This window comes from Trachurus japonicus, chromosome 11, assembly GCF_045865225.1.
Source record: "Trachurus japonicus isolate A0001 chromosome 11, Traja_1.0".
Classification (NCBI taxonomy): Eukaryota; Metazoa; Chordata; class Actinopteri; order Carangiformes; family Carangidae; genus Trachurus; species Trachurus japonicus.
The window spans coordinates 33,360,689-33,387,605 of NC_140917.1; the positions used below are offsets into that span (position 1 = coordinate 33,360,689).

General features: G+C 41.2%; 3 protein-coding genes across 3 annotated transcripts in view; 2 read left to right on the top strand and 1 right to left on the bottom strand.

The window, feature by feature from the left end:
• LOC146979178 (uncharacterized) overlaps nucleotides 1-2,598 on the top strand; it is a 40,771-nt gene extending 38,173 nt beyond the window's left edge. Inside the window, exons 22-24 of the mRNA XM_085792328.1 lie at nucleotides 1,034-1,136; nucleotides 2,035-2,174; nucleotides 2,466-2,598. Coding sequence (XP_085648454.1) covers nucleotides 1,034-1,136; nucleotides 2,035-2,174; nucleotides 2,466-2,598 — 376 coding nt within the window. The remainder of the gene's footprint in view (nucleotides 1-1,033; nucleotides 1,137-2,034; nucleotides 2,175-2,465) is intronic.
• Nucleotides 2,599-4,980: 2,382 nt separating this feature from the next.
• Nucleotides 4,981-12,150, top strand: nudc (nudC nuclear distribution protein). Its single transcript, XM_085792329.1, has 9 exons — nucleotides 4,981-5,179; nucleotides 5,803-5,883; nucleotides 5,978-6,196; nucleotides 6,298-6,384; nucleotides 6,474-6,587; nucleotides 8,046-8,240; nucleotides 8,338-8,421; nucleotides 8,526-8,644; nucleotides 11,888-12,150. The coding sequence occupies exons 1-9, from the start codon at nucleotides 5,105-5,107 to the stop codon at nucleotides 11,937-11,939; spliced, it is 1,026 nt and encodes a 341-aa protein (XP_085648455.1). The 5' UTR covers nucleotides 4,981-5,104; the 3' UTR covers nucleotides 11,940-12,150.
• Nucleotides 12,151-23,322: 11,172 nt separating this feature from the next.
• tbxta (T-box transcription factor Ta) lies at nucleotides 23,323-26,445 on the bottom strand. The gene is made up of 8 exons (XM_085792330.1): nucleotides 26,253-26,445; nucleotides 25,617-25,881; nucleotides 25,194-25,328; nucleotides 25,031-25,092; nucleotides 24,880-24,941; nucleotides 24,587-24,760; nucleotides 24,024-24,147; nucleotides 23,323-23,611 (listed from the first exon to the last, which is right to left on the bottom strand). The coding sequence occupies exons 1-8, from the start codon at nucleotides 26,435-26,437 to the stop codon at nucleotides 23,353-23,355; spliced, it is 1,266 nt and encodes a 421-aa protein (XP_085648456.1). The 5' UTR covers nucleotides 26,438-26,445; the 3' UTR covers nucleotides 23,323-23,352.
• Between the last annotated feature and the right edge of the window lie 472 nt (nucleotides 26,446-26,917).

Below are 26,917 nucleotides of genomic sequence, written 5' to 3' on the forward strand. Positions count from 1 at the left end.
TTGGGTATCGTTTCAGATGGAAAAGCGCTATATAAAAATACAGACCATTTACCTTCACCATTTATCCCATAAGATAGTAGTATAAACCCGAGTCAGTTCCGGACCAGACTGAACTCCTGGTCTCTGTACCCTTTATTTTATTCCTTACGGACAGCACTACCTTTTATTCAAATTAGGGGTTCTCCTCCCATATTTCTTTTAAATAATATTATTTGTCCAAAAATAATGGCATAATCTGTCCCTCAAAAAGGCCCGTCCACATTCCACAACCAGGTTGGGCCTATTCTCGAAGATAATCATGTCATGTCTTCCTTTCACATGCCACATTACATCACTTCTCTAACTTAATGCTGACTTCATTATTTCTTGGGCCAAACTTGGGTTGTTGTTTTTTTTAATGTAATATAAACGTCAATTATTTTTGATACATTGGTTAAACATGTCAATTAGTGAGATTAGTCGAAACCGTTGCTCTGGTATTTCTTAACAAGGTCTTATCAGTGAGGTGGTAGCACACCTGGATATTAGGTACTTTCCAGGCATTCCAGCAGCACACCCCCTACTAACTGGCCACCTGTTACATACACTTGCAACATGAGCACCTGCACTCACCCCTCCCTTCTAATCCCTCTACTGAGCTGTTTCCTTTTTTCTACCCAACATTGATGATCAGTGCTGTCCACTTTGTAACATTTTCAACATAAATCACCATGTTAGAGAACAGCATGTTATGTTATAATACTGAAACATTGAACAGTTGGACATGTGCATTCAAAGGTTTAGAGAAGGTCAAGTAAAGTTCACCTGTAAAGGTTATAAAGCATTTTCATGCATTCTGAAATTGAATCTGAAAGCCCAATATCCCTAACTTTGTGTGAGTAGTGTATGTTACAAAAAAGTGTAATTAAACATAAAACATAAAAGTATACTATTCAATAATACACTGTATTAGGAATTTTACAAACTTGTCTATGCAATCCAAACATTGATATTTTGATAAGAATTTGAGTAAAATGTACCTTTTTTGTGGAAGCATTCTGGCTGAGGAATTCCTGACCAGCCACGAGGTGTATGAACAAGAGGCCAAAAAACACACTGAGGAAACTGCTGGCCAGACGCTGGCTGATTTGGAGAAGGTAAATTAACTGTAACATCATGAAAATGTTTACAGACTAAAGATAATTTGCCAAAACGTAACATAAGCAATAGGACTAGAGCTTAATGACATTTGATTAAATTACCGTAAATCATGTAACATTGTTACTGTCTCATAATTATGACATGAAAAAGAGGGAATATCCGCACACTGGATTAAAGCTCCCATTTATTGGATACTTGCTTGTGGGAGTTTACTAAATCCTGTGTGCGGATATTCCCTCTTTTTCTTTTCAATAATCCTGACTGTCCGGCACCTGGCCTAAAAGAGGCATTAGATGTGCGCACAACCACCCTGTTTTTCTCATAATTATGACATACCAGGTTAGAATATGCAACGTTTTGTTTCTTGCTGCTGAATACAATGCTGTGAAAAGGTATTTGCCCCCTTCCTAAATTCTTACTGTTTTGCATTTTTGTCCAACTTAAATGCTTACAGTAAGATCATCAAACACATTTGAATCTTAGACAAAAATAACCCAAGTAAATATAAAATGCAGTTTTTAAATGATTTCGTGGTTTCATTTATTAAGGGAAAAGAATATCCTCACCTAGCCCTATGTGTAAAAGGAATTGCCCCCTTGTTACGTAAAACGTGAACTAACTGTAATAGAGCAGATTTTTGGAAACATGAATTCCACTATCTACCCAGGTCTGATCACTGCCAGACCCATTGAATCAAAAAATCACTTCAATAGAACCTGTGAAGGAGACTAAGAGATCTCAAAAACAACACATTATGATGGATGGATGGATGGATGGATGGATGGATGGATGGATGGATGGATGGATGGATGGATGGATGGATGGATGGATGGATGGATGGATGGATGGATCAGATTCTCCATGAAGTATAATCTCTACTTGTGTGATCTCTAGAAATTGGTAGGACCTGTGAATCAGTATGTACCCAGCCATCTCATCTGCCCACTCACCAAGAAGATGTTTGTTGATCCTGTGAGAACAAGACGTGGAGCTGTGTATGAACGAAAGGCCATTGAGAAACACCTCAGAAAAAAGTATGTTGATGTATGATCATATTTACTATTTCATTGCTCTCATGGGGTGTTGTTGAGATCTGTCTATCATCCCCAAACTGACAGAACAGAACATTCTGACACAACTAAAATTGAAATAATTAAAACTTTTGGTCATGGTATTAATATACAGTATAATTTGTCCTTTTCAGGGTACTTCATTTTTTATGTTTTAAATGTTACACATACATTAACATATATGGGTGGTCAATATTGTCTTTGTGAATTGTAGAAAAGTTTAAAATCCCCTTGTATCTGAACAATCTTTTACAGAGGCCGATATGACCCAATTGCAGGCCCAGGCGCAGAGAACCTGCTCAGAAGAACTGATCTTAAGTCAGACATGAACATGAAGGATATGGTGACAATGTTTCGTTTGAGTCAAATTCAGGAGACTGCTTTATAAGCAAAAATCAGATACAACTGTACATCAGTTCCACGTACAATAAGTTAAGTGTGTCCATATAACAGAATCATGATTCAACAGCCACATTCTGATCCTGACCAGAAACCAGCAGTTTCCTCATGTAATCCTTTTTCTGAAATCAAACTATCTTGTAACTGATTTATGTAAGAGCTCAATCACAGGATTTCTATCTAAACTCTGACATAGTTTGAGATCATATGTTCCATGTGACCTTTCTATCTCCAGCCAACAGACATTAATCTGTCACAAAAATATTATTTTAACATTATACTTATTATACTGTAGTCAGAGTACTATTGTGTGACCAACATTTATAACTAATAGCTTTAGGAAACACTCTCTCTATCATTTGATTAATCAATCACTATTATACCAGAGATGTTCTATATCACTTTGATTATACTTAGCGTCCTGATTGTTCCTTCCTGTCACCTCCGTCATTATGATATATCCTTCCTGTCATGTGTTTGTGTGTTTTTCATTTATTGGTTTGAATTTAAATTGCTTCTTTCCAGAGTCTGAAACAAGGCCAGACTAGTACCACCCTGAATCATGTGGCCAACAGCAAATAGACCTGCTGTGGTCACTTTTTTGGCCTTGTCATTCTGTTTCGTTCTGAATTGATTTTTTTCAGTGTATTTTATCACGTGTCCTTTGATCTTTCTTTTACCATATGTTTTAAGTAACATTTTGATATATGAAAAAAAATATTATATAGTATTATAGTATATAGTATATATATATTATATAGTATTAAAAATAATTATGCAGTAGCCTATCTTTGTATGCGATTTAATTCTTCAATCAAGTTAATATTAACGGAATCAAAACAGCAGAAGGCTTGAGCAGGATGTTTTTTGTTTGTTATCAAAATTTTGTATCGGAGATATTTTTAAAGTTTTTATGGCATTCTGGTAAAATGTAAGTCTAAAGTCATCTAGCAAATATTAACTGCCGTAATTAGAGCTGTATCTACAGTAACATCAACCTGTAAGAGGACAGGCAAACAGGAAGCCTACGGAATAATTAGCCGTCATGCCACAGATGTGGTGGATGTAGTTGCCAGATAAATGCAGGTGCTTCTCAGGGAAACAGCCCCAGAGTGTCAAGAACCTCCCAGTTACCAACTACTGCAGGTTATGACAAACAAAATCACCAGTTACAGTGAAGCTCACAGAAGTGATCATAATATTCTCCTGACTGGATAAAGGCATAGACTGTAAAAAGAATGGACGTAGCGTCCGTGACGTCACCCATTGGTTTTGGGGAGTCGTTTTTGTGACTCAAATATGGCGGCCTGAACAGCGCCATGTTGGATTGGCCGGCCGAGAACCCGCCCACTGGCCTCGAAGCAGCTGTCCACGGAGCTGCTCAGACCTGTCACTCAACGTTTCCGCGCCCTGATTGGCCAGAATTTTAACCTAATAACAGTAAAACTGTAGAGTTAAAAAAAAATTCACCCCCCTCAGAGTGTGTGCGGGGGTAGAAACTATCGATTGAGACGAAAAAACGTTCTGACACCAGGCTTTTAACATGTTTACTGAGGATGTAAAGTCGGCGATTTTAACATGGGGGTCTATGGGGAATGCTCCCTTCTGACACCAGCCCCCAGAGGAATTCGAGGGGATTGCAGTTTTTTGAACGCGGAAGTGAGCTTCACTTCTCAGACCGACAACTGCCCCCTTGGATAAAGGTTGAAACTTTTAACCGTCATCATTTATTAGCATTGCCATATTAGAAAAAGATTACAAGTTCTGACTGCCTTCATTACCTACACTGTTTAGCCTGATATTTTGTACCACTTTTGATTTTAGATGATTATCATATATTGAATTTATCTTGTAATAACAGCCATCAATAGCCTAAATAAAGTTGTTTAAAAAATCGTCCTGTTGTGCTTCTTTTTAATTTTTTCTTAGGATGTAGAAAGGAGTGAAGTGGTAACACAAAACAGTGACCCCACCAAAATTCTCTTGGAGATTTAATTCAGCCACTTAAAAATAATATGAATTTCATCATAAATATGACTGCCTAGCCTATTGGTTTCTCTGACACTAAAAACTACTTTTTTATGTAGTCTAGTGATTTTCTAGAAAATGCTTCTGAAATGTGTAGTCCAATTTATGTTTATTGTTGTACTCGTTGCTGCTCCTAAAATCACACAGTATAAAGCTAACAGTACAACATCGGGGTGGCGCATCCATAGACATAACAAAGATATTCAATAAATGGTTTATAAACCGTCTTTGGACATAATGCATAATATACGTATACAGGCTACGTCATGGAGTTCCTCGCGAACACGAAGCTCTCACTTAATTGGTAGGTTCAACTGTCAATCAAAATTCCTTTGTGGGTGGTGCTTGTTTCCAGGAAGTGAGCGGCGTGACGACTAGGGCCCTCACACTGTCGCTTTGGCAACTGAACTTTCTGCTCGTCATTCCCGCAGCTAACATTTTATTCAGCCCTTTCTCAAGCCGCTAACATGGGAGACGACGAGGAAAAGTATGACGGGATGTTGCTCGTCATGGCGCAACAACACGAAGGAGGAGTACAGGAGGTAACACGCTCTGTTGCTAACGTGCTAACGCTGCCGTGCCGCCGCAGAGGCTCATGTAGTTAGCCTGGAAGCTAAGGGGCACACCTCGTCTCTTAGCAATGGAATAACGACAAAGCTCATGTTTCCAGGGCTTTTACAGCTTTAAACTAACGGTGTTGTGTGATGAAAAACCGCCCATGTTAAAAAAGGAAATAACCTGAGCTCTGTAACGGTGGGGTGTAGTGGAGAATCCGGCCAGCATGTGACTAATAAAGCTGCAGTATATTAAAATTACATGATTTTAATACCAAGTTAACTCCTTTGTAGATAATATGTTGACTGAATAACTGTCTACAGTTAAAAAATATGTATTTGGCACCTAGTTACTGGTTATGAATAGGTGCCCTCAGGTGAATTAAATTTCTAGAAGAATCACTGTTCCCTTTATTAAAGGTATAGTTCAACATTTAGGCAAATTAGCCTCTGGTACCCCCATAGTCGTAAGAGCAGTAACAACATGCACTGACATTTAAAGGTAATGAAGGATTTAGACAACCAAGCTTAGTGATTTTGTACAACACACTATTATTCATTCTGTTATAATTGTAATGAATAGTTTGTGATGGTGTATTTTCTCTCCACAGTTAGTCAACACATTTTTCAGCTTCCTCCGCCGCAAAACTGATTTCTTCACTGGTGGTGAAGATGCAGCTGCTCCGGAGAAGGTGAGTGGTTTCACATCGTCTGCCAATTGAGACTTTGCTGTTCAATGTCAGTGTTCAATATCTTCACTTATCCCCATTTATCTCTTTTCATCAGTTAGTGAAAGATGCTTTTGCACACCACAGTAAGCTGGCGCTGAAGGTCCATAAAGAGCAGCAGGCGAAACAGGAAAAGGAAAAGAAAGAGAAAGCAGAAAGAGCTGCCAAGCTAGCAGAGGAAGAGGAGGGGAAGAAGAAGAAGAAAAATGACGACGGCCCCAGAATTCAGGAACTGACTGATGAAGAGGCAGAGAAACTTCAGTCTGAACTGGACAAGGTGATATTTAGTGACACTGATTGTTTGTCACATCAGTAACTATACTGTAGGTGTTCAGATATTGATTACTTTGTGTTTTTTCTGTGTGCTCTGTATTGCAGAAAAAGAAAGAAGAAGAAAAAGAAAAATTGGAGACTGTAACAAAAACCACAGAAAAATCGTCTGACAAAGAAGAAAAAGAGAAGGGGGTGAGTGAACAGCTGATTCTACGGTGAAGTGTTGATGAGCAGGAGAAATCTGCTGCTGACTGAACTCATCTTCACTCTCATGTCCACAGTCTGAGTCAGAAGGAGAGGAAGACGAGAAGGACAAAGACAAACTGAAGCCCAACGCAGGAAACGGAGCCGACCTGCCAACCTACAAGTGGACACAGTCCCTGTCTGAAGTAGATGTGAGTTCACAATCCCTGTGTTTCATCAACTTGTCCTCCCCGTGGGTGATACTGAATCTCTCTGCTCAGACATCATGTCATCATGATCCTCACCTCCTTGACTGTTAATGTTTCTGTAATAGGCCCAAATACTGATCTGACTTCAGCTGAAAATGTTGGTTTGGAGCATTGCTATCTACATCATAAAATCGTTTTTTTACTCAAACTAGGGTAATTATGGTACAGCCCCCGTTCATGTATCTCCTCCTTCCTTCCATCACGCTCTCCCCACACACTGTAAACAAATACGTTGGCGTTCGCTAAGGCCTCGGTTTAGGTCTTTTTCCATTATAGCTGAGTTCTTCAGCAGTGGCGGGGTCGTCATATCACGGCAGCTACGGACGCGTCATTTCGCTCTCTTTTTTTCGATCCTCATTCATCTGTTCATCTGGTTTACTACACAGCAGCCATTTAACTCAGGTGACAGAATAACAACACTGCTATCGGTATGTTTTTAAAATTAGTGGGTTTAATTCTCGTGTCGGACGCCGCACTCACAACTCTTCCATTTTGGCCAATCAGTGGAAGGCAGTCAGTTGACGTCACGTTTTTAGATAGATAGATAGATAGATAGATAGATAGACAGACAGACAGACAGACAGACAGACAGACAGACAGATAGACTGCAGGTCCATTTACAAGACACAAACAGTGCACAAATTAAAGGAACAACGAGGAGTTTTAGATAGTTAAGTGTTTTCACACTACATTTCCCATGAGCCTCCACGCGCACGGTGAAATTTATGGGCCGGCGCAAGACAGATGAAAGCGAAAAAGAATGTTTTCAAATCCAGAATGAAAGTCGGAGGTTCAAAGACGATCAGATACCGTCACAGTTCCAAACTTCCGACCATAAACTGCGATTCGGCGGCGTTATTCCCATGACCCGCTGGCCAGTGTCCAGGAAACCAAAAGTAGGAAATGCTGGGCGAGCCGACCACTAACAATAATAACAAAATAAACTAAATACAAACTCGTCGTTGTCCCTTTAAATAGTTTGTCATTTCACCAAAAAATCGTAATCGGAAATCGGGTTTTTGAGAGAAAATCTGGATTTCATTTTTGGGCCCTACTACATTTACAGGTGTTGTCATATAGAATTGGTCCTTTTTATGTCTCTTCTGTCAAAACTCTTGTGTTTGATGGTTTTAATGGTAACACCTTGTTTCTTTGACACAGGCCAGGTTCTGTTCTGTTCGTATGATATAGATATAGTTTATGTAATTTACTTTACTCTTCAGGTGACTTTACTGAGAAACACTGGTTTGCCATCACAAGTGTTTTGTTCAGGTAACATCAATATTAGGGCTGTTAAAGTTAACGTGATAACACATTAATCTACGTATACATAGTAACTAGTTTTGCTCCCTGTGGATGTTCAGAATCTGGTGTGTGACTGCTGGTAACCTCCTCCCACAGATCGTCATACCTTTTGACGTGAAGTTCCGCATAAAGGGGAGAGACGTGGTGGTGGACTTCCAGCGCCGCTCCATCAAAGTGGGCCTGAAAGGACACCCCCCTGTTCTCGAAGGGCAGCTCTACAACGAGGTGAAGGTGGAGGAAAGCTCCTGGCTCATCGACGACGGCAAAGTGGTCACAGTGCACCTAGAAAAGGTCAGACGAGTCGGTAGCATGTGGTGTGTTTATGTGTTCAGTGATGATGATGTGCTGAGCTGTTTATGTATTAAATTTGAGTCTTTTCTTCTTTTAGATTAATAAAATGGAGTGGTGGAATAAGATCATCACCACAGATCCTGAAATCAACACCAAGAAAATCTGTCCAGAGAACTCAAAGGTAAAAGCCTCTCTCAGTTACTGTGTTAATAAAAGTGACACAAAGATCACTGACAAGTACACCTTTGGTTTTTCTCCCCTGTGTGTGTGTTTCCTGCCGAGCAGCTGTCAGACCTGGATGGAGAGACACGAGGTATGGTGGAGAAGATGATGTATGACCAAAGGCAGAAATCAATGGGGTTGCCGACGTCTGAAGAGCAGAAGAAACAGGATATTCTTAAAAAGTAAGTTTCTCCTCTTACATCACCTCAACACAATACACCTGTTCCTTTGAGCTCAGGTTAGATCCCCAAACTGTAAATGTCTCTTGATCCTGTCGGCTGACAGTAAGTCTCCAGAGCAGACGGTGAATCAGTCAGTTTAACAGAGGCTTTATAGCACACACAGGTTTTATAACAACAGTGAATGTGAAAGACGTCTGTGTAGTTGTGTTGCCTCTTTGTGCTCAAGGCCACACTCACCTGCTGCAGCTGTGGCTGATAAAAGACAGAGAGGCGTTAGGAGCAGCTTCTGCTGGTTGCACAGTGACCTGATTCAAGGAGAATCACACATTATTGCTATTATTAATCAGATCATCAAATCAAATTAATTTATATGGCACTTCTCATACATAAAAGTAACACAAAGTGCCTTGCAGAGCATTTCTAGTGCATTTAAAATGTATTGTTGTACTCTGTATTGTTATTTACTGTGCTTTATTACAGTATTTAGTAGGGCTGACCCAAAAGATTTGAAGCTTCGAAGCTTCGTTCATTGCCATGGTAATCGATCATGAAAGTCTGTGATCCATTTTTTTGGTTTTGTTCCATTTTTCCTTTTCTGACACCGGTTCTCATCGGCAATTGTTACATTAAAATGATTAGGTGACTTGGCATCCTGGAAACCTGCCTGGTTTTGGAGATATGCAGTGTTTGTTTGCCATTACTTTCATTATTTCCGCTACGATCGCGCACCCCCACCCCTCCCCCCCCCCCCAGACGTTACGATCGCGCACCCCCCCCGGTCGTCGAAGCTTCGATTTAAATCGATTTTATGTCCGCGAAGCTTCGATTATCAAAATATGATAATCGGGACAGCCCTAGTATTTAGCCCATTAACTACATTTTATGTAGATAATAATCCCAACCATTATTCATGCTTGGATTCATTAATGTTCTACCTACCATATTCTAAAATTATTCATTTTAGTCTCTGTGAGGTGATTTCTCACCATATAAATGCTGAGTAATGTTGAGTAATGTAATCTATCACAGTGAACTATTCTTATTAAATGGTGGTATTCAGCCTGAAATGTTAAATGTTGGAGCATTTAGGAGGAGAATCCACACAGTGTGGTTACAGGTGCAGCTTCATTTGTGATGGATGTTAGATGTTAGACGTTAAGGTGATGTCATCAGCTTTGTTGTAGAATAATAGAAACTACAGATGTGGAGCTGAAGGAAGCTGTAGCTCACTGCTCACCTGATGGCTGTCAAGAGGTCTGGTTGAATTGTGGGTAATGTTGTTCTGTACTGTGTCTCAAACAGTGTAGCTGTGTCTTGTCTGCTCAACGTTGCTGCGCTTTCACTGCTTTATGAACAATATTTGTTAAAACCGCTCAGCATCATCAGGCAGCACATGTTGAATTGAATTGGGCTCGTGAGTGATGGGGAAGCAGACACATGCAGTTTAAAGGCTATTTCCTGTACTTCCCAGTTGAATGCCTCACACATTGACACAGGCTGCAGTTTATTGATAATCCAATCCATACATGTCTGACATGCTGGGTGTCGGTGATAACCAGGCTGCCTGCACACAGAAGCCTTTAGTCAGCAGTTCCAGTTGTGAGACAACATAATAATAATCTTGTTAGACATAGTGATGTGTTCTTCTCTACCTGGGGGGGCAGGTTCCTGATACTTGATGTATAGTCAAAAAAGTTTTAATCTCAAACTGACTCTCCCCAAAACCAAAGACAGTCTCTGAAGTAGGGCTGCCACGATTAGTCGACTAGTCACGACTACGTCGACTATTAAAATCGTCGACAACTAATTTAATAGTCGATGCGTCGTTGTTTGTTTTTTTTTTAACTTTGTTTTTCTCTCAAAACTGCTGCGGCACCTTCCACACACGCACCCACCGCTGCAGCCGCCCACCACACACACACATGCACTCACTCACTCAGTACACATAGGTGTTCTCTCTCTTTTCTCTCTCTACCTGTCTTGTCCCTCATCAAGCGGCACCGGTGTAGGCCCCCCCCCGCACCCCCCGCCACCGCCGCTCCTCTCCCTCTCTCTCTCTCTCTCTGTGTCATTTTAAATGAGAAGCGCTACTAGGAGCGGTAGCTACCGCCGCTCCATCGTTTTGAGTCACGGACTGAAAAACAGCCGTTCGTCATTTAAAAATAAAATCGCGGACTTTGAGACTCGTGTTGGAGAATATTGGAACGTTACCGCGTCTGGTCACAGCGTCCTGGTCACGTAATGAGCGCTCATCTTACTGTAATGAGGAAGTCTTCTCTACCGGTGTAAATCTACGTCAATATTTTCCGGTAGCTTCTCATCACAGTCCACACCTTGCAGAGTTTGAGCTGCACCTCAGTTTCACTTGTTTTCATTTGACAGAGTTTCACACAGAACTTTCTGTTGAGTCTTTCTATGTTTCTCCTTCTGTGACAGTAAAAAGGGAACATTTAATTTTTTTCAGACAAGACGATTGTCTTATAAACTATTCGATTTTTTCCCTGTCATGATCAACTTTTCTTTTTTTTTTTGTAGAGAGACAACAATATAAAAAACAAGACAGTATAAACAATACCATGCTGTGATAAATCAGGGAGAGACAGAAACATGGAGTGCAGCAGCTCAGAGTGAGCTCACTGTTTATCAGTGTTTAATGGAGTCAGTAGCTGTGGGACTTCAGCCACGTCAGGTCAAATATTCCACAGCAGTCGGTTAACTGGGATCAGACCTGGATGTGGGCTGACGTCACAGCGACACAGATGTGAAGGACACGCTGCTGTCACTGCTGGTGACTGACCCTCCGTCCCTCAACCGTCTGCTCGTTACGTCCAAGTCCACTTCCTGTCTGAGCTCTTTAAAGCGGCCTGTAAAGCTGCCGTACACTTTTATAAGAGTTAAACAATAGAGCTGTGGAGATAACGGCTCTCACAGTTTGTTTTTATAGTCACAAAGTTCACAGTGTGTCTGTGCAGTCTGATGTGTTGTCTGATGGTGTCACAGAGGTCATGCCTCTGTACCGTTCCTGTAGTTCACTCTTTGGCCAGGAGGAGGTGCTACAATGCAGGAGAACAGTTGGATCACAACTAAAGCTGTTATATTTGTGGCATAAATAAAGAAATTATCAACAAATCAACCTAAACACTTTGTTTTGAAATATGAAGCACGGTGACTTTAAATAAAAGTCTGAGTGCATGTTGCTGTGGAGACATCATACTAACTGTCTCCTTGTCTCCATCCCTGCAGGTTCATGGCTCAACACCCAGAGATGGATTTCTCTAAAGCCAAATTTAGCTGAGACCCTGGGTGTCGTCTTCAGCCTCAGAGTCCACAGAATGATTCATGCGAGTCATATCAGAGCCAACGTCACACCACCATCCTCCCTCCCTGTGTTCGCCTCATGTGCTCTACAGCTCCGATGACTGGAACACCAACGTTCTCCCTTTGCATGTCGTTCGGATATTTAAAGATGTGTCTGGATTTTTTTAATAAATGGATTTAAAATCAAAGTGATATGAGTGTTTATTTATCATTTTGAGTCAGCATTCTTCACCTGAGGTTTTATTTCCTTCAACGAGCAGAATTTAATGGAAAGAGTCGAGCAGTAAAGTTTAAATACAAAGCTTCAGTGTCTTTACTGGTCATGAATTTAAAAGTTCACAACTTTCAGGGGGTCAAGGCCAGGAGTAGTGATTTTTACCACCAGCCCTGTGAGTCATTGAACTCAGCCATGTGTTGCATTTGGATCCCATCCAAGGCTGCTGGCCTATATTGAGATCAGAACAACCTCCCCTGAGTCACCACACAGGTGAATTCTCATATTGGTGGAAGACCTGAAGCAAAGCCTTTGTGGATGTAAATCATACCTCTGTTCATTGAAACAGTCAAATACTATTTGCAGTTAATTGTAAGCCACTACGCTGTGTTGGCATCAGAGACACTGTACAGGCTGCAGAGGTTTTCAGCCTTCAACCACAGGGGGGCAGTGTTTGTCCTCAGAGTACAGAGGCTGAGGGCTTCTGAAGGGTTCAGTGTTAGCATGTTTAGCTAATGTGCAGTGAGTGTCTGCACTGATCCTCAAAATCTGATGAAAAATGAATTTTAAATGAACAAGTTGAGCTCTGAGAGCAAGAACTCTGATTCATAAAAATAAAAAAGAATCCTAAAGAATAAGAGTTTCTTTTAGTGTGGAAGTGGCTTTAATGAAGAGCAGTTCTTGAGTGATCACTTGAACTCGAGTGTTACTGCCAATCACATGAAAAAAACTTCCATTTACGGTATTAACTCATACTTAAAAATTATTATCAGTATTTTCTTTGTTTTTTGATTCTACATAGACATATATTTGTTTTTCAATGTGTTTAGTGCACATTTCCTTTCATGTCAGTAGCCTAATCATTTGCCATGGTAGGCTATATGAAACATGCAAATTAGCAAGTTGCTAACTCTGACGCATTTACATTTGTGCACACGTACGAATGTTCATTAATGTGTATTGTCCCTTTTAAATAAATGAATAAACATTTACAGCAGTAGCATAATATCAATTTATAAGTGACAATGCCAGCACTGATAAAATAATAGGAATTTCACTGATTAAACTGAAAGGTTGTTTGCTCCCACTGTCGATGCAAGGAAAGTTTATTTTGCAGTTAACGTGGATTTAAGCAAGCAACTTTTGTCAACTAGGCTACTTTAATTGTTAGCTATACTACACACATTGCTTAAGGATAACTAGTGTTGAGACACTTCAAAGCTTAGGGTCTCAGCAGGTGGAACCGACTAAAACGAGCTGTGGTGCTCTTGAAGCTGCACTCCTATCACATTGAAATCCTTTTTCATTTATTAAATGCTTTTGCATGCATGTGAACAATGACTTTACAGACAGTCAGCTAATAAACTACTGACGGTAAATAGTGTGTAAAAAAAAAAAGGGGTTGATTTTCTTAAAAACTGAAGAATTCCTACCTTTTAATTGTGAAAACATTTGAACATTTTAAGTTGAAATAAATGTGACAAATAGAACAGAGTTTAGATGTAGCTTTGCATTCCTTTAATGTCACAATAAAGCAGCTGAACAACAGATGTTGTGATTCATTACCCAGAATGCATTTCTATGTTCAGTTACTGCAATATTGTTTACAGTTGTGCACATCTCTGTCCGAAGGGTGTTTCTTATGTTTGTTGTAAATACGTGACTGTAGTGTATTTTTCTTTTGCACAACGCTGTGAGCAAATTAGAATTGCAAAGAGCATGCAGTAAAAATGTGAAACATATGTATTCAGTGTTACTCCACTAAATACAGTAATGTGTAACTTTACTGTAGTTTTCAAGTGTATAGTGCTGTCTTGAGCGTTTTCAGGTAGTCTGGTTTTGGTATGAAACCGGAACCAGGGCAGACAGAATCCAGAATTCGATGGATGCGCCTTTCCGTCAAAATAAAAGCACCAAGCTAATAAAAATGTGGTGAAATCTTTTAATTTAAAGAATATAATTTACAAGAAAATCCCAAGCCATTAAGTTAACCTTTTTCTTTTGTTGTATTTAATTGTATTACAAGTTATTGTCTATTTCAGTTGTATGTTTTATTTAATAGGCACTTGATCCTGGTTTTGTGCATTATACTATTGTAGTTTGTAAATGCATCTTTTCGATAAAGTTTGAGGCGGTGGGGGAGGAAGAGAGATAAATTGCGTGATGCTCGCCATGTAGCATGCTCCATCATCATCAACAACAATATGAAGTTTTATTTTGGTGAACACTTTTAATTTGGTGAATTCTGGATCAGCTCTCTGAATTTTGTCTGGATTCTGGTTCCAGTTTAGAGTGAACAGAAACCAGGATAATTTTCAGGTAGTGTCACCAAGATCTGACTTTTTTGCGTTGGAAAACACTTAGAGAGTAACTGTCATAATGAAAACATGACAAAGGACTTATAATTTTGTTGACACATACTTGCTTTTGTGGAATAAACTATCCATTTTGAGCAAGTGATACACTTTTGCAGGTTATCAACTAGGTTTTTCAGTTTGTACTAACTGTTTTTGAGAAATGCACTAACTGTTGTGCAAATTTTAATAGTGATGTAAGAAATGCACCAGAGCGACTGAGAAAAACTGTAATACACAAAACAGAATGAGGATAAAACTCAAAATCGTACCAAGAATATTTGTCTTATATAGTCAAAATGTCATTTCTAGTCAAAACAAATCTCATTATGTAATAAGACTCATCACATAAAAAGTAGCTTGTCTTTAGACACTTTTTACTTCTTTCAAGCATATTTTCATTTGAAATAAGTAGAAAAATCTGATAGTGGAGCTAGTTTTCCTTTCTTATTACAAGCACAAAAACTTGCTTTCACTGGCAGTTTTTTATACTTAGCCTATTTCAAGTGAAAATTATCTAAAAACAAGTTAATTCTTAGGTGATGAGTCTTATTTTAAGTGGAAACACATTAGTTTTGATAAGACAAATATTCTTGAAAAGATTTTGAGTTTTTTGCAGTGTAATATTCCATACAGACTGCCCAGAGACACCATCACTGTGATCATTATTCAGTCCCAGTAATATTTACATAGAGTGCTTGACATTCATATTGTGCCCGACGTGTGGTCCAGAGACCCTGAGGATAATCAGCATATACAACTCCCACTGAGTGAAGAACATGGTTTCTCACTCAGACCACACTGGATATCATGCTCCTCTGCTAAATGTTACTGCGCCGAGGACCAGTTTGCTTACAAGTCTCCTCTGCTTGTGTGACCGGCCACAGCTAACTGGACTGGCCTGTCAGGATGGTGAGAGGCTGTCACCATCACTGTGGCGACCGGAGGAAACATACATTAGCTGATGCTGGCTAGCAAGTCCTCCTAATGTGTGAAATTGCTCATGTAGTTCAAAAACACTCTTGGCACATCTGTCTCATAGGGACGGTGGTGGTGTGTTTTTTTGCAAAGACCAAGTCCATGTCCCCATGTTGGACAGGATCACAGGACTTTCATATAAATGGACTTTAAACCATGGTGTTCACTTGTGTATTTTTACTTGGGCCCAGTTAAAACAATTATCTTAGGTGCTCTCAGATTTGAATGTTCATCTATGGTCATGCTTTAGCCTTTTTTTTTCAACTCTAGTTACCATACTCTCTCTCTGGTTCAGTTATTATTTCACGGCAGTGTGGTTGTTTAATGCTGATTGTTTGTATCACATCGCTGTCGCCAGCCCAGTGGGATCTGTGTGGATTCAGGTTTGTATTTCAGTGGATTTCTCTGACAGCTCCAGTCACTTCTGCTGGGTTGAGTCTTGTAGACTGGGCTTTGGTCTCAGTTTTAGCCCCATGCAGGATTCTGATGTGTTTATAGATGAATGAACTGAAACTCTACTGGGCTTGTTAATGACAGTTGAGTTGAAATAGCTTTTCCACTATCCAATATTTGTCAGAGGATTCACTGAAAACAAAAATCAGACAGCTGATAGGACAGGATTTTCCTCTGGCCAAGGGACATTTATTTGTATACCACAATTCATACACCAGTCAGAGAGTGCTTTACAGAGGCATAGAAATTCATTAAAATCATAGACAATAAAAATACATTTAGAAAAAGACAGAAATAATATAGTAAAAATAGGGTAAAAATTATAAATAGTTAAACGGATATTTCAACATTTTGGCAAATTTGCCCATTGCCATAATGTCCGTTACCTTAAATTGTCAGTGTAAACAGTTTTTTGATCGGCGGGGCAGAGATACGGGCTGCTCGGCTAACGCTATGAAGGCATATGGTGTTTCCGGCTTCCCATCAAACTCATCAAATACACAATCCAACAACTCCAAAACGCTCTTGTGGAGAAGTTGTGACCTGCACATTCACCACGCTATGAGATAATAATGGAACATTATGAGACGGAGTTGTTTTCGAGACAGATGCATAGCCAGAACTACATTTCAGACACAGCTGCTGGGCGGAGTGATTTCAAGTAGTTCTGAGTATTTGCTTCATGTGTCGTAATGTCACATAATTAATAAATGTTATTATCTCACAGCGTGGTGAATGTGCAGGTCACAACTTGTCCATGAGAGTGTTTTAGAGTTGCTGGATTGTGTATTTAGTTTGATGAAGGAAAACGTGGAAATACCGTGCAGCTCACGTCTCTGGCCCACCGATCTAAAAACATCTTGCACCGACAATTGAAGGTAATGAACCTACTCTTAAAACTGTAGGGATTATGGCAATGGGTGAATTTGCCAAAATGTTGAAATATCCCTTTGAGAATTAGAATGATTAAAATCATGTATTGAATTTAACTAAAATCTGCGGCAAGTAATAATGACAACCCACACTAGTAGTGAATTCAATAATCACATTTTTACCAAGTAGCTATTGCTCTGCTTTGTTACCCAAAACTCCCCAAACCAGTGTGCGGGGCAGAGAGCATGACACTTCCAGAAGTTCTTTTAGCTGCTTCAGCGAGGGAGAGGGCGGTGGGGCCAGAGGCCTGATGGGATTGCGGTGGGGTGGGGCGGCTGTGTGACTGTACAGAGGCAGAGGGCACGGAGGAGGCAGAGTCTGCTCAGCTGAGAGCAATGTCTCACCAAGGTACCAGAATTTCTTCATTAACGAAGACACACAGACATCAGAGGGACGGGGTGGGGTGGGGGTGTATGGGCGGGCGAGGGGGGGGGTCTGCAAACACACCTCCCCGCCACCGCGCTGACTCGCCGTTCCAGACTCCTTGGCTTGTTTTTTGGCTGCGGCCCCCCCTCATAAATCAGCCTGTTAGGGCCTCGCACAATGTGACTCAATATCATAATTGTGGTGTAGGCAGCGCCCTCCTCTCCTCTTCCATGAGGCTGCGCGCCGCCTTATTCCTGGAAGTGGAGGAGGGATACGTGAGGGGACACCAGGACAGAGAGGGGACGGGAGGCTGCTGTTGTCTTCATCTGACAGATTTGGGTTTGATTCGTCATAAATCTGACCTCAGATCCATTTCTGTCCGCCAATAAGTTCTATTTCTGTCTCTAAACCAGATCTAACCAAGACCCAGAGGCGTTGCAACGGGGCAGGCAGTCCAGGAAATTACCTAGGGCCCTGGGCTGGAAGGGGCCCCCAGGGATGGCTGACATTGACACTGTAACCAGAAAACATTGCCATTTTGAATTATCCTGGCTAGATCTGAAAAAACAACAAGCAAGCGAATGATTATGTACATTCACTGAGCGAATATTATGAAAATAAAATATATCGCTAGAAATGTAATCAAAAGGCATTTTTATTTAGAAACTACCTCAAAATATTGATTTTTCCACTAAAAATTATTGAAATATTTGCTTGCTTGTTTTTTGTTCTCACGGCCAGAAACTTGAGAGTCACGTGACTTGGACGCAAAACAATACAAAACAGTCATACAATTTAAGAGCCGTTATTGTAAACCCTCTGTGTTTTTACACTTTGGACCAACGTAGCCAAGGTACGTTTTATATGACACTGCATTGGCATAGTATGCAGAATTGAATCATCAATAGTTTGGGATTTTTTGATTCATTAACAGTTAATGTTTGTGGTCCCGGTTGGGGCTGGGGGCCCTCCAAGTTACCTCTTGCCTGGGGCCCCCAGAGTGTCTAGAAACGCCCCTGCCAAGACCCTCAACCAAAAATTAGGCAAAGTTGACCCAACCCAACATCTGCATCTGTTACTCCGAGTCCTCCATACTCCACACCTGGGTGCTGGGCACACTCTGTAAAGCGTATTTGGTACACACACTTCCAGGGCTGGAGGAGGAGGAGGAGGAGGAGGAGGAGGAGGAGGAGGCTGGTGTGCAAAGTCAAACTCCAATTGTCAATTAGTGAAGGCCAACACAGGCTGCAGGCTGGAGTGTGCAGAGTGGATCAGCCATCTTGGAGGACAAAGACTTCAGTCAGCACAAGGTCCTCAAATCAACACACACACAAACACACAAATATACACATACACATACACACACACACACACACACATGGACACACACAGACACGCCATAACTGAGTGGGCTGAGGTGGCTCCAGACTGAGCAAAGACCATCAGCAAACATCCTCCTCAGCAAGTCTGGACAACTGCTCATAAACAGGTCATCTCTCTCTCTCTCACACACACACACACACACACACACACACACACATACAGTACACACATACAGTACACACAATGAAGACCAAACACAATGACGATATCTGGTAGAGACTGCAGACCTCCTAATGCACAACAACAGCCCAATATCATGTACAGGCTAATATCAAAGTAATGTAATTACTGATACTGATATGATACTAACAAATATTTAACATAAAAATGTTGGATAATAGTGTTGTCTGTGTAGGCTATACATGTAAATGTTTAAACAAAATACTGATATGATGCTCTAGACACATTTAATTACATGTATTTACATGGAGTGCTGAGGTGATGGGACTGTGACTGGATTCTATAATGCTAGTGTTGATCATCGGAGTAGGACTACTCACTCAGATTAAAACATTAGCTCCAGTAAATGTTTTGGGAGCAAAATTGCTGTCTGAACTGTGTGTTTAGATGCCATTTGGATGTTTTTCAAATACACAAATATTCAATTAAAGGAATAGTTCACCAAAAAATGAAATTCAGTCATTATTGACTCACCCTCATGCTGATGAATACTCCGGAGTCGTTTTTTATTCCTCAAAGTGCATCTGGAGACCCGGGAGGCCGGTTCGTAGTCCAACGAAAACTTTAGACTATATGAGAATAATAGGGCCCGACACAAAAACATCCATCAAACTACACAAAAACCATTTAATATTCCTCCATACTGCTCGTCCACTGCAATCCAAGTGTCCTGAAGAGATATAGTCCAGAGTTTACTCGAAACAACATTTAGGACATTTTTACAGCCTAAACAGTCCTGTATTGAATTTGCCTGGTGCACGCGGACGTGACTGGACTTGCCTAAATGACGTTGTTTCAGGTAAACTCTGGACTATATCCCTTCAGGACACTTGGATTGCAGCGGACGAGCAGTGTGGAGGAATATTAAATGGTTTTTGTGTAGTTGTATGGACGTTTTTGTGTCCAGCACTATTGACTCTCATATTAAGTTTTCATTGGACTTTGAGGAATAAAAAACTACTCTGGAGTATTCATCAGCATGTGGGTGAGTCACTAATGACTGAATTTAATTTTTTGGCACTGAGTGTGTATGTGTGTCTTTACATTCATTTTGAGTAGCCTATATTTCATAAGCAAACACCTATTAACCCATCTAGCATTTCCAATTCAAGTAACATAGTCCTTTATTTAAATTGTTTATGGTGCTGATCATGTAGCTACCTGAGTCTATTAGCCTATGGCCCTATGTCCCTGCTTTTAGTTTTTAGTTTTAATTTTAGTTAGGCTACTTCATTGTCTCCCTTGTGAGAAAATGTCTGTTCACATATACAGAACACGAGAGACATAAAAAAAGAAGCTAAATCACTCCGCAGGCCTGAGGGACCAGGAAACGCACCTGTTCATAAATATATGAACACAATATGTCCAGTCATAAAATATATAGTGTGAACACATTAAACAAAACTGATTTGTAGAGATTATACATATAATTTAATGAAACAATTTCATATATTAGCATGTCTAGCCCATAAAATATATATTTGAATGTAAATATATTTATATTGCAGATATATATGACTGTGCGTTTTCACAAATATTACATATATATTACAGATTTCTTCACTGTGTGTAATTGATATGATGGAGAAGACACAAATGCATGATGCACTGTAAAACCTAAATGATTAAAGGTACATTCAGTGTTTCTTCACTGATGTGAACATCCAGTCCTCATGTGATTGTACAACTTGAACAGAGACTGTATTTTGTTCCAGTAACAGAGATAAATTCCTGAAAAGCAGTAAAGTGGAGGATTTGGGAGATGTCAGCGCTTCATGAGGGGACCTTTGCTCCGTTTGGCCCCCGCCAGCTGCAGGTCACATTGTTGCTTCATTAGTATTTGCTCGTGGCCCCGTGACCCTTCAGTATTCATTTGCACCTGGGTGAGGACCACTCCATCACTTCTTCAGGGGCCGAACCTCTTCAGGGGCTGACACACACATCACACCACTGACATCATGAGCGTATAGGGCCAAGTCACCGGCCTCAGGTCTGAGCCGGAGCTGAAGCAGCTCAGGTCCATTTATACTGGAACTATATTCAAGCTCAATTCTGTAAAAGCTGCTTTGTCTGCTTTAAATAGAATATAAGTTTGTTATCACTTTCATTTTATATATGTACAATACATTTTATGTTGATATGTATTGTTGTACTGTTTTTTTTTAAGTATTTCTGCACGATTTCTTTTTTTTCTTTCAAAGATAATTTCTTTATTATTTCATTCATTTCTATTTAGTAAGGGGAGGCAAAAGTTTTGTATATGTTTTCATTATTTGTATTTCTTTATACATTTCAAACTGTAATAATTAATCATATCTATAATGTTGATTTGTGTTGAGCTCTTTGTTGCTGCTGTTTTGAATAAAACTCAATAAACATATTTTTGGATGAAAAGAAAAAAAATCTTTCCTACATCTCCTGTAAATAGGCTTATTTGTGTTGGTTATACCCATAATAAACCATAAGCAATATTATTATATTATTACAATAAACTGTACTTAAAATTGAAATAGGATAGATAAAAAATTGTCACATGCACAATTCTTCATAGGCACAGTGAAATGTGTTATTGTGCCTGTTTTCTTGTCTGTAACAACATCTATTGCACGTCTGCCCATCCTGGGTGAGAGATCCCCCCTCTGTTGCTCACCCTGGGGTTTCTCCAACTTTTCCATGTTAAAAGGGTTTTCCATGGAGTTTTTCCTCAGTCGATGTGAGGGTCTAAGGGCAGAGGATGTTGTTGTGATGCCATGTAAAGCCCTTTGAGACAAACTGTTTGTAAAAATGGTCTATACAAATAAAATTGCCTTGCCTTGCCTTGCCTTCTAGAAATAATAAAATAAAAAGAAACAAGATATAAGAATACCCCCCCGCCTCCCATTTCCTGTCTCTCTCTCAACTCTCCTGTCCATTAAAGGGGAAAAAGCCCCCCAAAAATATAGGCTACTTAAAATAAAAGATATAAGAATATGCGATATGAAATGTGAAAATAGCACATAATAGTGCAGCAATAAACTAAAATACTACATAAAGTGAAAGTGTGCAGAAGTGCCAGAAGTTAAAGAGTCACTGCTCAGAGTTGAGCAAACGAAGGCCTGACGGCAGAAGCTCCTCCTCATCCTCTCTGTTGGTGCTGAGCTGAGATCAGATGAGGTTTGTGTCGGCCATGTTCCTGCTAAAAATGCCTCGGGGGGGGGGGGGTAAAGAAAAACCCAACTCACATGCATGTTATTGATTTATTTTGATGTCTTTAATCTGAGTTGTGAGTATTTGGGGTCTGTGTTCGGGACCTCTGACTGTCCTCACATGCAGATCTCAATGTGTTAGCCGTATGTCGCACCATAACGCAGATTGTAACGAAAGGGTGCCATCGATGGAAAAGTACCCGGGACTGGATCTCAAAGTGGACACTTCTCCGTCACCTCGTCACTACGGCCGCACGTCAAAGAAGCCACGTTCACGCTGTTATTTAAAGAAAGTTCATAGAACCGCAGCCAAGAGATCGAGGTTTGATGCACCGAGGCAAAGTGAGAGTTTCACCTCAGGACTCGGCCACGGGTTTCAAAAGGAGACATGAAATTTTTCAGGCGCCTCTTGCTTGACCCTTTATTAATGAAAGCACTTGGCCCTTGTTTGACCTTTGGCAGCTGATAAGACTTTAATATGTATATGACAGCCTCTGTTGTAATGAAAGCGCTTCACACCTAGAGCTCAATCATCAGAGTTCCACAAAACATTCAAAATGAAGCCAAGTTTGAGAAAACAAACATATTTAATTTATTATTAAATGACATAAATAAAACTCACAGTGAGTTCAAAAATACAAATACATAGTTTATGTACATGTGTTTGTGCAGAGGGGTGGGGGGGACCACTGCCAGGGTACAGAAGGCACTTGTGACTCTCAGTCCAATCTCAGAACATTTGTATTGCAACCAGAGGAAAAAAGGCACATTTATATGGAAACACTGGACGTTAATTTATTCTATATACACACATATACACATTTATGTTAGCAGAAATTTATCATCTTATATTTTAATGGTTCTAAAAACAAAAGTCCTTTTGTTTTTTGGCGGGTGTGTGGAATTTTATAGGTAAAAAAAAAAAAAAAAAGAGTAATAAACATGTTATAAATGTGTGATAAGCATGTTGGGACTTACTAAGAGCAAAGGAAGAGGTCTGACCACACAGCTATTCTAAGGCTTATTACTCTACTGTGATATTGTCCAACATGGAGGAAGATGATTGTCTTTCAAGTTCTGTCTCTGCACATCGACATCAGTCAAGTAGAGGACCTAACTTTGCACTTTTTGTTTAAATTAGAGGCCGTGGGACGAAGAATCGATCGAATCGCTTTTTCACAAAGCAGGAGCCGAGATGTGTCTTTGCAGGTGTTGCGACTTTTCCACCACGTCCTCCCCAGGACTTCTCCGTGTGTCTTTGCTTCTGCTTCCTGAAACCCTCAGACCCTTCAGAGGTGACGAAGGCCTGAACGGCAAGAGCTTGAATCTGGGTCTTCGGCCCGTTCAGTAGCTCTGAGCCACAGGCGTCCAGGACGCCGTCAGCCGGGCGATGGAGCTCTCGAACTGGGCCTCCCCGACGCCGACCTCGCCCAGGCCGGGGTCGTACATGGAGGAGGGCGAGGAGACGGGCAGCGAGGAGGTCAGGCCCGTGTAGGAGGAGCCCCTCAGGAACTGGGAGGTCAGACCTCCGGGGATGGAGCCCGAGGCCGAGCCGGACGGGGTGAGGGTGGTGCTGGCTACCGACCAGAGACTGGGGTACTGACTGTGGAGGACAGAGAGGACAGGGTAAGGGTTGGTGAACTGGAATTCAGTGCAGCCAGCTTTCTAATTCTAAACATGCGTTGCTATGGGAACCAGGGCCGTTGTATAGGGGAGAAAGGTGATGATAATTCTAGGGGCCCAGCAACCAGTAGGGCCCCCCGCCAAAAAAAAAAAAACAGTAGTCTAATCTTTGTATGACTGGATTATTCTGCATAAAACCCTGACTAATACTCATAGTAATGCTGCATTAGCATCAAAGCAAAGTAGGCTAAATAAGAAATGATAATACGTATGTAGTCAAAGAAAAAAAGTGGAGAAGTCAGGGGAAAGGGGCCCGCTTTAGTATTCTTTCAGGGGGCCCAGAATTCCTAGCAACGGCCCTGCTGGGAACTACAGGTGGTGGGGAGGCTCACCTGGAGTTAGATGTGGAGTTGGTGCTGTGGGACAGAGTGCCCATGCCTGTGGAGTTGGGGATCTGAAGAGCAGACCAGCTGTCGTGCGTAGGCAGAGAACCTGAAGTGTTGTCCATGTAGGTGTCTGAAAGTGAGCCACAGACCACGTTACTGACCGCCGCTTCTTTTATATCCAACGTCTTAACACGAAACATTAAAGGTCCAGTGTATAAAATGAGGGGGAAACAGTGACATCTAGCATTCCTATTCTATTATTTATCTATTAAATAATAGAATTCTACTGTTTATTTAGAAACATGAAACTCTTGAAACGTGCTCTCTGGTTGGCTGGATTTTCCATTCATGGCGGCGCAAGATGGCGACACTCTCTAAGCAAGACCCTCGCTATTATGTATAAAAGAAGAGTTATAAAGCTACGAAAACCAAAACCAATTTTATTTTATAGCAAATATACACTATATTCATTGGTAGTATATTCAGATTTTGCTATGAAACTTTGACAAATATTACACCCTGGACCTTTAAATGTGTACTGTATATACAAAATACAAGCGTGGTCTTACTGGTGCTGGAGGTGCGGTGGGGGTAGTGGCTGGGGTAGGGGGCGGTCCTGTGGCTCCTCAGGCTGGAGTAGCGCTCGCAGTAAGAGCCGGAGGAATGGCCCGCCGTGCCGCTGAACTGGGGGGGGCTGCTGCTGGGGCAGATGGGACTCTGGCCCGGGAGGAACCAACCTCCAACTGCGGGGAGGGAACAGAACACAATCAGGTCACTCTGAGCTCCTGGTGCTATGGAATACCCCCCATTTTTACTATTCCAGTAGAAAGTTTTAGTGGGGAAAAAAAAAGAGGAAACTCACGCTGAGAGTAGCCAGACTGTTGACTGTCTCCACTGTGATCTGGGACTTCTTTATGGTCGCTCCTGTAAACACAAACAACCACATTAGACTCTGCACTGTTACAGATCACTATTTTGATCCTTACTTGATCCTTTAAGAGTAGGCTACGTACCTCTCTTTAGCATCCAGGAAGGCTTTGGCAAAGGGATTGTGCTTTATCTTCAGAGCAGTGATCTGTGGGGACAGCAGCTGTCAGCATCTCAATCCATAAAAATCAATATTTAAAATGATTAAAGACAAAGCAGAGCTGGTGGGATATGATAAGCACAGCTGACCTCTTCATTCTGGTAAGCAGTGACGGCGATGAACTGTGTTTCGGGGAAGGACTGGCTGCTGATCATCTTCTGGATCCCTCCCACCTTCACGATGTGAATCCTCGGCTCATACTTGTGCAGAGAATTCAGCATAATCTATAGAAAAATACACACAGACGTTCATATTATTATTCATCACTGTCTGGATACAGCAGTAATACAAAATTAAATCAGACAAAAATCACAATAGAGTGTGTTTTTCTCATGATAGAAAAGATCCATATTATTTTATCTTGTTTCAAAACACATGGGAATTTTTTTTTTAATCCTCAAATATATATAAAAGGAGATGGGAACCAGTGAAAAAAATATTTTCCTAGTAATTTATTTTATTTAGCAGATGCTCAGTAACTTGTTAGAATAAACCATGGCCCAGCTGCTCACCTGTCCGCCTCCGTTCAGTTTGTTGGAGAGTTTGACTTTGCTGAAGGAGACCGGCGCCTTCATCCAGTGCGCTCCGAAGTTGGGGGAGTCCGGGTGGATGTAGACGCAGCTGGGGCTCTGGGGCTCCGGTTTGCCACCGGGGACCCACTCCCCGTTCACGTATTTCCAGCGGTTGTTGTCCGCGGCTACGAAATCCAGCAGCACCGAGTACATGGCGTTTGGGTCCAGGCCGGAGACGCTGGCCCTCAGCACCGGAAACATCCTCCTGCAGAGAAGAAGAGGAAGAAGCTGGTGAGGATTTGTGCAGGACGCATTTTTCTGTTCTTTCTTTCTTTCTTTCTTTTTTTCTTTCTTTCTTTCTGTAGTTTTGTTCAAGCTCATTGAAATTACACAGGCTCCATTACTATAAACCGTCCCAAGGCCTTTTAGGCCTCAGGATCTGCTCTTCTGACAGAGTATATATGTGGATGAGAGAGAGGCTGGATAATATTGAATTAAAAGAAGGAAGAAAAATAAATTCTTTCTGTCATCTTTTAAAACCAAGCACTTTTTTCCCCCAAACTATTATTTCCCCTCTCAGTTTGAACCCGTGCGTAAAATGTGCGCAACGCTCGGCCGCTGCTCTCTGGAACCTACCTTCCCGTTTTGGTGACAATCATCTCGTTGGTCAACTCTTTGAACTTGTTCCATAAGTCCGCGTCCTCCAGCGTCAGTTTAATATCCCTCTCCGACGCGTCGCCCTTCTCGCTGCCCTTCTGGAACTCGCTCTCCACGGCGCTGAGGAGATGCTCCAGGCGCTGGTCGGGGTTGGATGAAGTCATATTTCCACAGTGTTCGGTTCGTTAGAGCAGTTTCAGCCTGAATCCAAAGACGTTTGGTGACTACACACACACACACACACGCACGCACGCACACACAGTCGCTAACGGAGAGAAGAAGCTCCGGTGAGTGACACTGGTTTCTAAGACCTCGAGGCCTCATCATTTAAGGGCCCCCAGGGACCTCATGGGGATGCGGGGCGTGGCCTGTGCGCGCTCACCTCGCCTCTCTGAGCGGGTTCAACGTCTCCCAACGCCGCCCACTCACAACACTGCACCTTTCTACACAATCTAACAGATTTTATCATTTTAAATCAACTTCTACTTTTTAATATGAAGTGTTGTTTTTTTCTCTGAACCAAACTCCACTCAAACAATCCACGTTTTTTTATACAGCTTTACCAGATGTTCAACCAATCACTCTCCTGTTGCCAGTGTGAAGTTTGGGATTTATACCTTAAAAAAAAAAGAAAAGAAAGAAAT